Source organism: Oryctolagus cuniculus, chromosome 17 (assembly GCF_964237555.1).
Source record: "Oryctolagus cuniculus chromosome 17, mOryCun1.1, whole genome shotgun sequence".
In the NCBI taxonomy this organism is placed as follows: Eukaryota; Metazoa; Chordata; class Mammalia; order Lagomorpha; family Leporidae; genus Oryctolagus; species Oryctolagus cuniculus.
This window is the reverse complement of record NC_091448.1, coordinates 1829769-1843018: the sequence shown is the minus strand read 5'-3', so window position 1 is coordinate 1843018 and position 13250 is coordinate 1829769. Positions and strand designations below refer to the sequence as shown.

General features: G+C 59.6%; 1 protein-coding gene across 1 annotated transcript in view; it reads left to right on the top strand.

Annotated features, from left to right (window-relative positions):
• The first annotated feature begins 3598 nt into the window (after positions 1 to 3598).
• RPTOR (regulatory associated protein of MTOR complex 1) overlaps positions 3599 to 13250 on the top strand; it is a 342816-nt gene continuing 333164 nt past the window's right edge. Inside the window, exon 1 of the mRNA XM_070060172.1 lies at positions 3599 to 4461. Within this exon, the coding sequence (XP_069916273.1) occupies positions 4300 to 4461 (162 nt within the window). The 5' untranslated portion in view covers positions 3599 to 4299. The remainder of the gene's footprint in view (positions 4462 to 13250) is intronic.

The window sequence follows — 13250 nt, the reverse complement described above, 5'->3', positions numbered from 1 at the left end:
TCCCTGTCATCTGTGACACACGGACATGAGCCTCTTTAAATGTCCTGATGCCTGGTGAGTCAGGCCCACGTTTGAAACTTCAGGGAGGGAGCTGGACTGGCTGTCACATGAGTCACAGGATGTCACACCCGGAGTATTCTTAGACACCCTCTTCCTGTCACAGACGCGGGGACCGAGGGCAGGGAAGGGCAGAGGCTTTGCCAGCGGCTCAGGGAATCTGGCTGAGGGCCCGAATGTGTGTGCCCTCAGCCCCCGTCCAGGCACCCACCCTGAGTGGCCACTGACCGTCTACTTCTGTGTCTGTTCCCCGGGTGACTCCGTGGGCTCACTTACTACTTGCACTTGGAATATCAGGACAGGCATGTGGATTTCCCCAGCTCACACAATTATAGGCGAGAACACGGAACCTCTGGGAGATGGAGCGGCGTTGCGGGGTCCCAGAGCCGGCTGGCAATGGCCAGCCTCACAGGCCTGCTTCCTGTGGCCATGGCCGCCCGGGAGACTGGCCACAGCAGAGCTGTCTGCGGGGCTGGGGCGAGGCTGGGGGTGCCAGGCAGAGCCTGGCAGTGGCCTGGGGTCCCCCTGGGAGCTGCGGCCCCGAGGCCCCGAGTGTCCCGCAGAAGGTGCGGATTTCCTTCCTGCCAACATGGCAGGGGAACAGAAGGGTCAAGCACCTTGCGTGGTTCGGTGCCTTTGCCCTGGGCTGAGCTCACGGGGAAGATGTGGCCGGATGAGAGCAGACCGAAAGGGAAAGGCCTACACTGTGCTGTGTGGGGCGGGCCAGGACAGCAGCGTCCCCCTGCACGCCGAAAATATCCCGGAGGCCATCGGGACTGCGGTGGGGACACGGCCCTGGACGCCACAGCGCAGGGCCCTGTCTTGAGACCACCTGGAGGTTCTGGGCGGCCGAACCTGTGGGCACGCCTTCTATGCTGGTCACCTCCACAGGGGACACTGTTCTTCAGGGTGGGCATGGTCAGCAGAAAAATGAACCCTGGGCTGGCCAGCGGCCTGCAAGGTCGCCCAGTGGAAAGTGATCTATGCAGGACTGACATCCCGCACACACACACCACAGCCAAGGAGCCCTGCTCACTGCACCCCTGAGGGCACAGGTGTGGGTCTACCCCTGCTCACTGAAGGGCAGGTGTCGGTCTCTACCCCTGCTCACTGAGGGGCAGGTGTGGGTCTACCCTGCTCACTGAGGGGCAGGTGTGCATCTACCCCTGCTCACTGAGGGGCAGGTGTGCGTCTACCCCTGCTCACTGGGGGGCAGGTGTGGGTCTCTACCCCTGCTCACTGAGGGGCAGGTGTGCGTCTCTACCCCTGCTCACTGAGGGGCAGGTGTGCGTCTCCACCCCTGCTCACTGAGGGGCAGGTGTGTGTCTACCCCTGCTCACTGAGGGCAGGTATGGGTCTCTACCCCCTGCTCACTGAGGGGCAGGTGTGGGTCTCTACCCCTGCTCACTGAGGGGCAGGTGTGCGTCTACCCCTGCTCACTGGGGGACAAGTGTGGGTCTCTACCCCTGCTCACTGAGGGGCAGGTGTGGGTCTACCCCTGCTCACTGAGGGGCAGGTGTGCGTCTCTACCCCTGCTCACTGAGGGCAGGTGTGGGTCTACACCTGCTCACTGAGGGGCAGGTGTGCATCTACCCCTGCTCACTGAGGGCAGGTGTGGGTCTACCCCCTGCTCACTGAGGGGCAGGTGTGCGTCCCTACCCCCTGCTCACTGAGGGCAGGTGCGTCCCTACCCCCTGCTCACTGAGGGGCAGGTGTGGGTCTACCCCTGCTCACTGAGGGGCAGGTGTGCGTCTACCCCTCCTCACTGAGGGGCAGGTGTGGGTCTACCCCTGCTCACTGGGGGGCAGGTGTGCGTCTACCCGTCCTCACTGAGGGGCAGGTGTGGGTCTACCCCTGCTCACTGGGGGCAGGTGTGGGTCTACCCTGCTCACTGGGGGGCAGGTGTGCGTCCCTACCCCTGCTCACTGGGGGGCAGGTGTGCGTCTACCCCTGCTCAATGGGGGGCAGGTGTGCGTCTACCCCTGCTCACTGAGGGGCAGGTGTGCGTCTCTACCCCTGCTCACTGAGGGGCAGGTGTGGGTCTACCCCTGCTCACTGAGGGCAGGTGTGGGTCTACCCCTGCTCACTGGGGGGCAGGTGTGCGTCTCTACCCCTCCTCACTGAGGGCAGGTGTGGGTCTACCCCTGCTCACTGAGGGCAGGTGTGGGTCTACCCTGCTCACTGAGGGGCAGGTGTGGGTCTACCCCTGCTCACTGAGGGGCAGGTGTGGGTCTCTACCCCTGCTCACTGAGGGGCAGGTGTGGGTCTACCCTGCTCACTGAGGGGCAGGTGTGCGTCTACCCCTGCTCACTGGGGGGCAGGTGTGGGTCTACCCTGCTCACTGGGGGGCAGGTGTGGGTCTACCCCTGCTCACTGAGGGCAGGTGTGGGTCTACCCTGCTCACTGAGGGGCAGGTGTGCGTCTACCCCTGCTCACTGAGGGCAGGTGTGGGTCTACCCTGCTCACTGAGGGGCAGGTGTGGGTCTACCCCTGCTCACTGAGGGGCAGGTGTGGGTCTCTACCCCTGCTCACTGAGGGGCAGGTGTGGGTCTACCCTGCTCACTGAGGGGCAGGTGTGCGTCTACCCCTGCTCACTGGGGGGCAGGTGTGGGTCTACCCTGCTCACTGGGGGGCAGGTGTGGGTCTACCCCTGCTCACTGGGGGCAGGTGTGGGTCTACTCTGCTCACTGGGGGGCAGGTGTGGGTCTCTACCCCTGCTCACTGAGGGGCAGGTGTGGGTCTACCCCTGCTCACTGAGGGGCAGGTGTGGGTCTACCCCTGCTCACTGGGGGCAGGTGTGGGTCTACTCTGCTCACTGGGGGGCAAGTGTGGGTCTCTACCCCTGCTCACTGAGGGGCAGGTGTGGGTCTACCCCTGCTCACTGAGGGGCAGGTGTGGGTCTACCCCTGCTCACTGAGGGCAGGTGTGGGTCTACCCTGCTCACTGGGGGGCAGGTGTGGGTCTACCCTGCTCACTGGGGGGCAGGTGTGGGTCTACCCTGCTCACTGGGGGGCAGGTGTGCGTCTACCCCTGCTCACTGGGGGCAGGTGTGGGTCTTCCATGGTTTGCGTGTCATCTGCAACAACATAGGAAAACCTGCTCAGGAAAAGAGAAGCCAGGAGAACGGAGGAGATTACTGTTCCAGGTGTTTTCATTATGAAGAAAACTAAAGGGAAAATCTGATCGACATCGTGGACACCAGGAACCGATTTAAAAAAAAAAAAAAAACACACAAAAAACGCTACCCACACCAGGATCTCCATAATATCACCGATCCTAAAGCTTCTGCCGCCTTCGCGAAGTCTGGGAAAAACAAGGCGGCGGAGACCTTGCTTCGGAAGCGAATGGCTCCGGTGGTGGGAACAAGCAGCTTTTTGAGACACTGTTACACCGCACGCACGGCGGAATGGCGGTCGCCGCGGCGCCGGGGCGGGGCTTCCAACGCCGCGTCCCTCGGCGCGCGAACGCCCCGAGGAGGTTTGGCCTCCGGGCCCCGCCGTAGGTCGCGATGCATTCTGGGCCTCCGCAATATGGCGTCCTCCTTGATGTGCTGATGAGAGGAGTTTCACTGTAGCGCCAAACCAGAGGGCAAAACTCCCCCAAGCCAGTAAGCGCGCGTTCCGCGTTGTTTCCGCGGGCCCGTGCCGCCCGGCCCTCGGGACTTGTCCTCAGGCAGGACAGACCCACGGGGCCGAAGGCCAGGGCCAGCCAGGCCGCGCGGGCCCGGGGCTGAGGAGCCGGCTGCGGACGAGCACGATGGCCCGGTCCTGGCTCTGGTTGCAGCCGCTCAGGCGAGTGCGGGACCCGCAGGGCTGAGAGCGGCTGGAGGAGACCGAGCAGCGCGGAGCCCGCTGCCCTCCGGCCAGGCGGCCCCGCGGGCGAAGCGGCCGCAGGAGCGGGCGGCCTGCGTGCGCTCGGAGCGGCCCCGGGCGTCGGCGGCCGCGGGCAGGGCCGCCGTGAGGCCCCGAGTTTCTCGCGCCTGCTGACACCTCGGCTCGCAGCGCCTCGGGGGACGCGGCCGGGGGCTCGGGCCCGGGGCTGCGCGTCCGCGCCGGCTTCGCTCCCCGACCCCGACTGGGCCCGCGGAGCCCGGACTTGCGCGGCCGCCTGGGGGTCTGGGCGCGCTCTGCCCCCCGAGTCTTCGCCCGGTCGTCCTTGGCCAGCCCCGGTCCGCACGAGGGGTCAAGGCTGGAGGTTCTCGAGCGCCTGCTGCCCAGGACCCCCCCGCCCCCGGCCCCGGCGATGGAGGCCGAGATGCTGCAGTCGCCCCTGCTGGGGCTCGGGGAGGAGGACGAGGCCGACCTGACCGACTGGAACCTGCCGCTGGCCTTCATGAAGAAGAGGCACTGCGAGAAGATCGAGGGCTCCAAGTCCCTGGCGCAGAGCTGGAGGATGAAGGATCGGGTGAGTGGGGGGCGGGCGGCGCGTGTTGCCGGACGCTTCCGCCCGCGGGCTGGGAGAGGGCTGTGCTGCCTGGCGCTGCTTCTCCTCGCTGGACTTGGGTTCCGGCGAACTAAGTTAGGCCACTTTGAAAAGACTGCGTTCCAGTGTCCGCGCTGTTCCCGCTGAGGGCAGGGCAGCGCGCTGACCACGTGTCGGTCTCCTTCTGTGGCTGCGAGTTTCTATTTTCTTTAGGGTTTATTTTATTTATTTGAAAGGCAGAGAGAGAGAGAGAGGGAGGGAGGGAGGGCGAGAGAGAGAGAGAGAGAGGGAGGGAGGGAGGGCGAGAGAGAGAGAGAGGGAGGGAGGGAGGGCGAGAGAGAGAGAGAGAGAGAGGGAGGGAGGGCGAGAGAGCGAGAGAGCGAGAGAGCGAGAGAGAGAGAATATCTTCCGTCCATTGGTTCTCTCTCCAAATGGCGGAAACAGCCCGGAGTGGGCCAGGCTGAAGCCAGGAGCCAGGAGCTTCTTCCAGGTCTCCCACGTGGGTGCAGGGGCCCAAGGACTTGGCCATCCTCCACTGCTTTCCCAGGCCACAGCAGAGAGCCGGATCGGAAGTGGAGCAGCGGGACTGGAACTGGGCGGGTGTGGGATGCCGGCCCTGCGGGCGCGGGCCCCAGCTGGGTGCAGGAGCCGAGGCAGTGCCTGGGAAGCAGGGCGACTGGAGCTTCTGAGTGGTGTCAGGAGCACAGGTTCCCGGAGTCGCGGGGAGCTGCACCCCGTCTCTGCTCTGCCTGGGGGCCAGGCGGCTGTTCTGAGGCCCCACCAGGATTCCTCCAAAGGTGGACGCGGCATGTGACGGGGGTGGGAGTGCCCGGGCGCTGCCGCGTGGGCCACGGCTGGGAGGAGGAGAGCTGGTTTTGTGCGTCTGTGGCCGCGGGAGGCAGAGGGTGGCGCCCTGCTGTGTTGCTTCTGCCTCTGTGGTCCTCGCAGGCCGCTGTGCTGTCTGCACGTTCAGGGGTGTACAAGGGAAGCTGGTGTTAATGATGTTTGGTTTGCCCGGGCTCGCGTGTGTGTGTGTGTGTGAGAGACTAGATTGTTTCTTTCTTCTGAACGGTGTTGAATGTATCTGAGTTCACCACGGTATTCCAGCCGATCAGTCGCCGGTGCCTCAGTTGCTAGTTTGGCTTTTCCTTTTAAAGAGTTTGGGAAGTTTGTTTTATCCAAAAACAACTGAAGGAGTAAAATTGGTCGCTGGGAGAGGTAGTGCAGTGTGCCGACACCTTTAGTTCTGGTTGTTTGAAAAGCAGGGAGACAGGAGGAGATCCCCAGCCCACGGGTTCACTCCCCAAATGCCTGCCGTGGCTCGGGCTGGGCCAGGCCAAAGCTGGGAGCGGGGGACCCCATCCGGGTCTGCCACGTGGGCGGCGGTGGCCCGGCTACCTGAGCCGTCACCTGCTGTCTCCCAGGGTGCGGAACCTGGAGTGGAGCCGGGATGCAGAGGTAGGCACTCCCTTATGGGATGTGGGTGTCCAGCCCCCTCTGCACCGCTGCGCCGAGCACCCGCCCCGAGAAGCGCTGTTTGGGGCTGGTGGCGTGGAGCAGTGGTGCGGCGCCTCATCCTCTGTGGGCACCGCCTTGAGTCCTGGCTGCTCCGCTTCCGCTCCAGAATCCTGCTGATGCGCCTGGGAAAGCAGCAAGAGCTTGGGTGCCAGTCACCCTGTGGGAAACTACAGGAAGCTCCGGGCTGCCGGCTTTGGCCTGGTCCAGCCCCAGCTCTTGTGGCCGTTTGGGGGTGAGCCAGAGGATGGAAGACCTCTCTTTCCTTCTCTGTAACTCTTCCAAATAAATAAATACGTCTTTTTACAAAATCATTTTTGCTTGGCGGAGGGTCTGTTATTTACAGGAAACTCCACAGTGCACTTTTATCCCAGGTCCGTGACCGCTTTGTCAGCCTGGCCTCTCCAGCCTGGCAGCCCGAGCCGCAGGTTTGGACGCAGAACGTTGCCTCCCCAGTGATGGCGGGTCATACCTGACGTTGTAGTTGTCCTGGTGATGTCCTGTAGCTTGGCCAGAGCACCTGCGGGAAGGCCACGGTGGTGTAGGTCTTCCTGTTGGCCAGATGCCCTGGCCTGGCCTCTCCCTTGGTGGTGCAGTGGGGGTCCCCATCTTACGACCCAGGACAGGCAAGAGAGGGCCACCTCGATGTGTGCAGTCACGGTCAGCTGCACCTCCCTGCTCTCCACCAAGGTGGGCAGTGTCGACCCTGCTCAGAGGGGTCTGGGTGAGGACGCCCCTGTGTCAGCAGCTTCCTTCTCGGCCCAGGCCAGCAGCTGCTTCTCTTGTTTTGTTTCTGTTCTGTACCTGGGGACCAGCCTCAGCGGTTGGTAGCCTTGTGGCCGTCCAGGACCTGGGTGAACCGGGTAACGCAGGAGGCACTGGCAGCTGTCTGTGCAGGATGGCCCTCTGCCCCTCAGCCAGGTGCGGTGCATGTGAGGTCCCGTTTGTGCGGGGCGTCCTGTCCGTCGCCAGGGTGCTTAGGCCTTTTCTCAGACTCCGGGGATTTGTCTCCTTCTTGGTCTCCTGCCTCGCGACAGCAGAGATGGGGCCGTCGGCATCTTGGGCGGCTGGAGGAGAGAGCAGGCGTTTGCGTTAAAGCAGCTCTGACTTCATTTTTTATCCTATTTGGAGGGCAATTTTTTTTGAAATGTTCCCTCTGCTACCCTGAACCTGTACTCAAACTGTTTGATGAGTGGATAACTTTGACCTTTTAACTTACACATTAATTTATGAATGATTAGGTTATTAAAGAAACAAAAGTATTGTTCATCTTAGTACCGAGATTGCTGCTTGGGAGAGAGCCCGGGGAGGAGGTTTGCCTTGGCGAGTTGTTCAGTGGAGTCAGCAGTGGAGCCGTCGGTTTGCAGGGCGGCGTCTTAGTGCCCTGTGGCCCCTGGGGCTGTCAGTCGGCTCTACCAGGGCTCACGCTGCAAATTCAGGTGGGGGCAGCCTAGATGGGTGAGCCAGGCCAGACTCCAGAAGGAAAGTGGCGCAGGCCCAGGAGAAATGGAGTCGACACTTGACTCAGAATTTGGTTTTCTGGAGGGTGGGGGCCGTGGGCCCTGGAGAGTCTGTGCTGGAGCAAAAGGGGCCGCTGGGCCTTGGCTGGATGGCCTGGGTTCTTTGAAGTCAGAAAGCTCTGTAACATGAGGCCTTCCAGTTGTATTATTGGTGCTAATTCAGGTGTTGTAAAGCACAGTGCTGGGGCTGGCACTGTAGTGCAGCAGGTTAGGCTGTGGCCTGTGACACTGGTATCCCATTTAAGTGCCAGTTCGAGTCCCGGCTGTTCCACTTCCGATCCAGCTTCCTGCTGTTGTATGGGAAAGCTGTGAAAGATGGCCCAAGTGCTTGGGCCCCTGCACCCACGTGGGAGACCTGGATGGAATTCCTGGCTCCTGGCTTTGGCCTGGCCCAGCCCCAACTGTTGTGACCATTTGGGGAGTGAACCAGTGGATGGAATCTCTTTCTGTCTCTATACTCTGCCTTTCAAGTAAATAAATAAATCTTAAAACAACAACAACAAAAACCCAGGAAGCACACAGTGTGATCTAACACTGCAGGTGAACCAAGCCCATCCGTGGAGTGGGTGGAGTGGGTTCTGGCCACTGGGTTCCCCGCGTGGGACGTTGCTCTTTCGTGGCAACTGTAGGCAGCTGCTCTGAGGCCGGGAATCTTGGGCACCCGGGCATCCAGGCCAGCCTGTTCCAGGCCTGGAGGCGGTGGAGTAGCTGCTTTGTGGAGCGGCACAGGTGGGCCTGTTGGTGCCGTGCTAGGGGCCGCGTCAGCCCCTCCTGGCAGCCACGGGCTGCTTCCGGTGATGCACAGTTCCATGATATGTTTATTTTGTTCATATGCTGAAAATGGCTTACTGGTATCTGACCGCCCGTCCTTGTTACAGATTCCTGAGAGAGACTTTACTAAAGTTGACCCTGAGTGCAGGAAACTTTTCTGCTCTAATGTTTGGCGTCCTTGGAGAGCCACGGTCACGCCCACCGTCATTCGGTGTTCCTGCCGTCTTTGTTTGATCAGGCCTCGTTTCCATGTGCCACTGTTACTGCGTTTTCATTACTGGGCTACTGCTGGTTTTACTATGGTTATTATTGGTTGGTTAATTCTGTGTAGGAGAGTGATATAAACAGTAGTCTTTTTTTTTTTTTTTTTTTTTTTTTGACAGGCAGAGTGGACAGTGAGAGAGAGAGACAGAGAGAAAGGTCTTCCTTTGCCGTTGGTTCACCCTCCAATGGCCACTGCGGCCTGCGCACTGCGCTGATCCGAAGCCAGGAGCCAGGTGCTTCTCCTGGTCTCCCATGGGGTGCAGGGCCCAAGCACTTGGGCCATCCTCCACTGCACTCCCTGGCCACAGCAGAGAGCTGGCCTGGAAGAGGGGCAACCGGGACAGAATCCGGCGCCCCGAGCGGGACTAGAACCCGGTGTGCCAGCGCCGCAGGCGGAGGATTAGCCTGTTGAGCCGCGGAGCCGGCCCAGTAGTCTTTTTTAATACATTAAAAAAAGATTTATTTATTTGAAAGGCCAGGTTACAGAGAGAGGGAGAGACAGAGAGATCTTCCATCCATTGATTCACTCCCCAAAGGGCTGCAGCGGCCAGGGCTGGGCCAGGCTGAATCCAGGAGCCCAGAGCTGCTTCCTGGTCTCCCACGTGGGTGCAGGGGCCCGAGCACTCGGGCCATCTTCCACTGCTTTCCCTCGTGCATTAGCAGGGCCTGGAAATGGAGCAGCTGGGGCGTGAACCAGCGTTACCTTTTACCTGCTGTGCCACAGCACTGGCCCTGGCCCCTCATAGTGCTTTTACAGGAAAATTGTGATTTTTCCATTTCTAGACAAATCTGTGACTTCCTAGAGCTGTAGCAGCAGCAGATAAGCTTGTGTCCCCATCTGTCATTACTGTGGTTCTCTGCACCCCTCACAGAGCGCGTGAGAGGGTGGGCTCACTGGTCAGGGGTTGTTTGCCTGCACGTGGCGTGGAGACAGGGAAAGACCATCGGCAGATGCACTGTGTCACACGTGTGTGACAGTGATAGCGTGCACTCTGCATGTGTGTGGGACCATCGACACATGCTCTCTGACTACATGCATGTAAAACCTACAGCAGACATGCTGTCTACATGTACCAACACATTATACATACATGTGTGCAGGATCATTGACAGATATGCTATTTTTTAAAAAGATGTACTTATTTGTTTGAGAGAGTGAGAGAAGGAGAGACAGAGAGATAAGAGATCTTCCATATGCTGGTTCATTCCCCAAGTGGCTGCAACAGCCAGGAGCTTCTTCTGGGTCTCCCACGTGGGTGCAGGGGTTCAACACCTTGGGCCGTCCTCCGCTGCTTTCCCTGGCACATTAGCAGGGAGCTGGATCCGAAGTGGAGCAGCTGGGTCCAGAACAGGCACCCATAGGGGATGCTGGCTCTGCAGGCTGCAGCTTTGACCTGCTGAGCCATAGCGCTGGCCCCCAGAGAGGCTGTTTCTGCGTGTTATAGCACGACTGATAGAACACTCTGCATGTGTGTGGGACTACTGGCCAGACAGTTATATCAGCACATGTGGGGATGTGACCATAAACCCAGGAAACTTGTTTCTAGGCTCCGGGCGGGGCTATTTTGTAGCCATGTTTTGAAAACACTGCTAAGGAAGTGAGTAGATACTTTGAGCAGACCTGGATGCTAAGGTGTTAGTAATAACCCTGTGTGCTTTGTTGCTCCCTCTCTGTCTCTGCGTGCCCTCCTCTGCCGGCTCAGCTCCCTGCCCTGCGCTGCCCTGCCCCGAGACTGCCCTCCGCAGGGCCGTGGTTTGTGCCGGGGCTGGGGTCTGTCTGTCCTCAGTGGCCGCGCCCCCGCTGGGCGCTCCTTCCTCGTGACACTCTTCACACTCCAGGTCTCCTCTCATGCCCTGGCTTACTCCAGGGACCGCTCTGGTTTGGCGCCTGAACGTGGGAGCATCAGGGGACTGTTCTGCGCCCCCTCCATTCCTAACGCCCTCCTCCAGGCCCTGCGTTCAGACGCCGTCGATGGGACGGTGATGCTCAGGCGCTGTCTGACCTCCCTGCGACGCTCCTCGGATGCCTGCTTTGACTTAGTTTTCTGTCACAACATAGCCTGAGCGTCACCTAGCCGTGTTCAAGGTTTTTTTTTTTTTTTTTTTTTTAAGATTTATTTATTTGAAAGAGTTAGAAAGAGAGGCAGAGAGAGGGAGAGGTCTTCCATCCGCTGGTTCACTCCCCAGGTGGCCGCAGCGGCTGGAGCTGTGCTGATCTGAAGCCAGGAGCCAGGAGCTTCTTCCAGGTCTCCCACGCGGGTGCAGGGACCCAAGCACTTGGACATCTTCCACTGCTTTCCCAGGCCATAGCAGAGAGCTGGATCGGGAGGGGAGCAGCCGGAACTCAAACCAGTGCCCATTTGGGATGCCAGCACTGCAGGCGGTGGCTTCACCCACTATGCCACAGCGCCAGTCCCTAAAGCTTTAAATCTAGAGGTTATCCTTGGTCCTGTCCTCTCATCATCGTCACCCCATCCAGGTCGTCAGGAGACCCTCTGACTTGACCTTGGAGGTGGGTCTCACACTGGGCCCTGTGTTTTGTCTCCACTGCTGCGAACCCTGCCCGGGCAGCCACTTCTCTGACTTGGTGACAGCCGGGTCCTGACTGGTCCCGAGTGCTCCTGCTTGCCCTGTGACTGATCCACCCCTAGTGGTCACTGGGTCTTTATCAAGTGTCCGTCAGATCCTGCGCTTCCTTCCTGGTACTGTCCCTTGCATTCCTGAGCTCCTGGAGCAGAGGAGAGCTCCTCCCCCGACGGCAGAGCCTTTGTGATCTGGGCCCGGCTGCCTTTGCTCTTCTGGTAGGAGCCCGGTGCTCTGCCTGCCGGTTGCGGGTGCCTGGCTGCTCCTTGTTGCTGGCACTCTGGGTCCCTTCCTCAGAGACCTGCCCTTCGCCCTGGAGGCAGCTGGGATCTCTGCTCTGGAATGTGTCCTCCGTACTCGCGCCCCAGAAGCGAGCCTTTTTCGTCAAGAAGGGGACCTGGTCCGTGCCAGCCGGTGGAGCAGTGCCTGGCACAGCGTAGGGGTTCCGTCAGTGTGCTGATGAGAGGGTGAACAGTTTGCAGAAGGCTCTCACCTAGGCTGTCTCTTAGACTCAGTAGCAGGGTAAGTTGCATCCTTGTTTCCTTGTTATAGATGAGGAAACTAAGGTTTTAATTAAGTGGCCTAAAGTAATATGTTACACGGTTGGCAAGGAAAGTGAAACAATGTAGTTAAACCAGAGTAAACTGTGTCAAAGTGTCTCAGTTGAACAATTCAGAGTGAGCTCTGGCAGTCTGGGAGGGCGGGGTGGCAGTGATGCAGAAGCCAACAGCGCCGGGCATCGGGCGCCAGGGCCTTGCAGAGGTGCAGCGTAGCTGAGAATGCCCACTGGGTGCCCCACGCTCCTGGGGTTCCCCCGGGCCCTCTGAGGGCTCCGTGGGGGCAAAGCTGTTTTCACAGGAGGAGAAAACGTTGGCCTTTCCCCACTCTGCTGATGCCTGCACTGCAGCGGTTCAAAGTGCCGGCACTCAGTGTGGCTGCTGACGGTGGGTCCACCCTGCACTAGCACTTCCGGCTTCCTTGCCTTGCACTCGCTTGAGGAGAAAATCCTGTTTTCACTTGAGGATTCCTTGCGAAAGCAGTGAATGGTTGGTTTTACTGAGCCCCAGTGTCTGAGCCTGCCCGTCTTCATACTCGGTGATGACTGTTGGCTGTTGGTGGGCCCAGTGGCCACCTGGAGGAGGAGCCTGGCAGGCTGCAGGCTGGACCGCTGCTGTGTCTGGACTTAGCCTGAGGCCTGCTCGGGGGACCAGGCCAGGGCGCTGTGCAGGCTTGTTCTTGACAGGGAGCCAAATGAGCTGTCCATCCAAGGAAAACAAGTGGCCGTGTCTGTTGCCAGTGGTAAGATATGGAGACTGGAGCTCTGGAAACCTGTGCGTCTGCCCTTGTGAGCTCAGCAGCAGGCAGCGCCTGAAGCCTCTCAGAGGGCGTGGTTATGTGAATGAATATGCGTGGTGTTCTTTGTGATTATAGAATGAAATGTGGCCATATCGAAACTTCTTTTTTTTAAGATTTATTTTTTTGTTTGAGAGGCAGAGTTGTAGACATTGAGAGGGACAGACAGAGAGAGATCTTCCATCTTCTGGTTCACTCCCCAAATGGCTGCAACGCTGGAACTGGGCCAGTCCGAAGCGAGGATCCAGGAGCTTTCTGGGTTTCCCATGTGGGTGCAGGGCCCAAACACTTGTGCCATCTTCCACCGCTTTCCCAGACACATCAGCAGCAGGCTGGATTGGAAGTGGAGCAGCTGGGACTTGGTCCGGCGCCTGTATGAGATGCTGGTGCCACAGGTGGAGGCTTGACCTGTTACGCCACAGCACTGGCCCCAGTATTTGAAACTTCTGCATAGTTCAGTGAACATATATTTTCAAGGGACCAGTACCTGATAGTATGAAATCACCCACTGGTAGACGATCCATTCAGGGTGGCCAGGGGACTTTCATGTGCCGTGGCTGAGAAACACGTTGGTGTGTGTTCAGGTAGGCGGGATGCTGTTTTATATTCTGTTCAGATAGGCTCGGACAACCACTCACTGAGTGTTGGTGTTACATGAAAGGTGATTGCTCTCAGTGATTTAGACACGGAGACACTCTTGCCCTCTCCAGGGAAGTATCCCTGAGGCCCGGTTTCTGGAATGTGTCAGCCGAACAGCACCTTTCT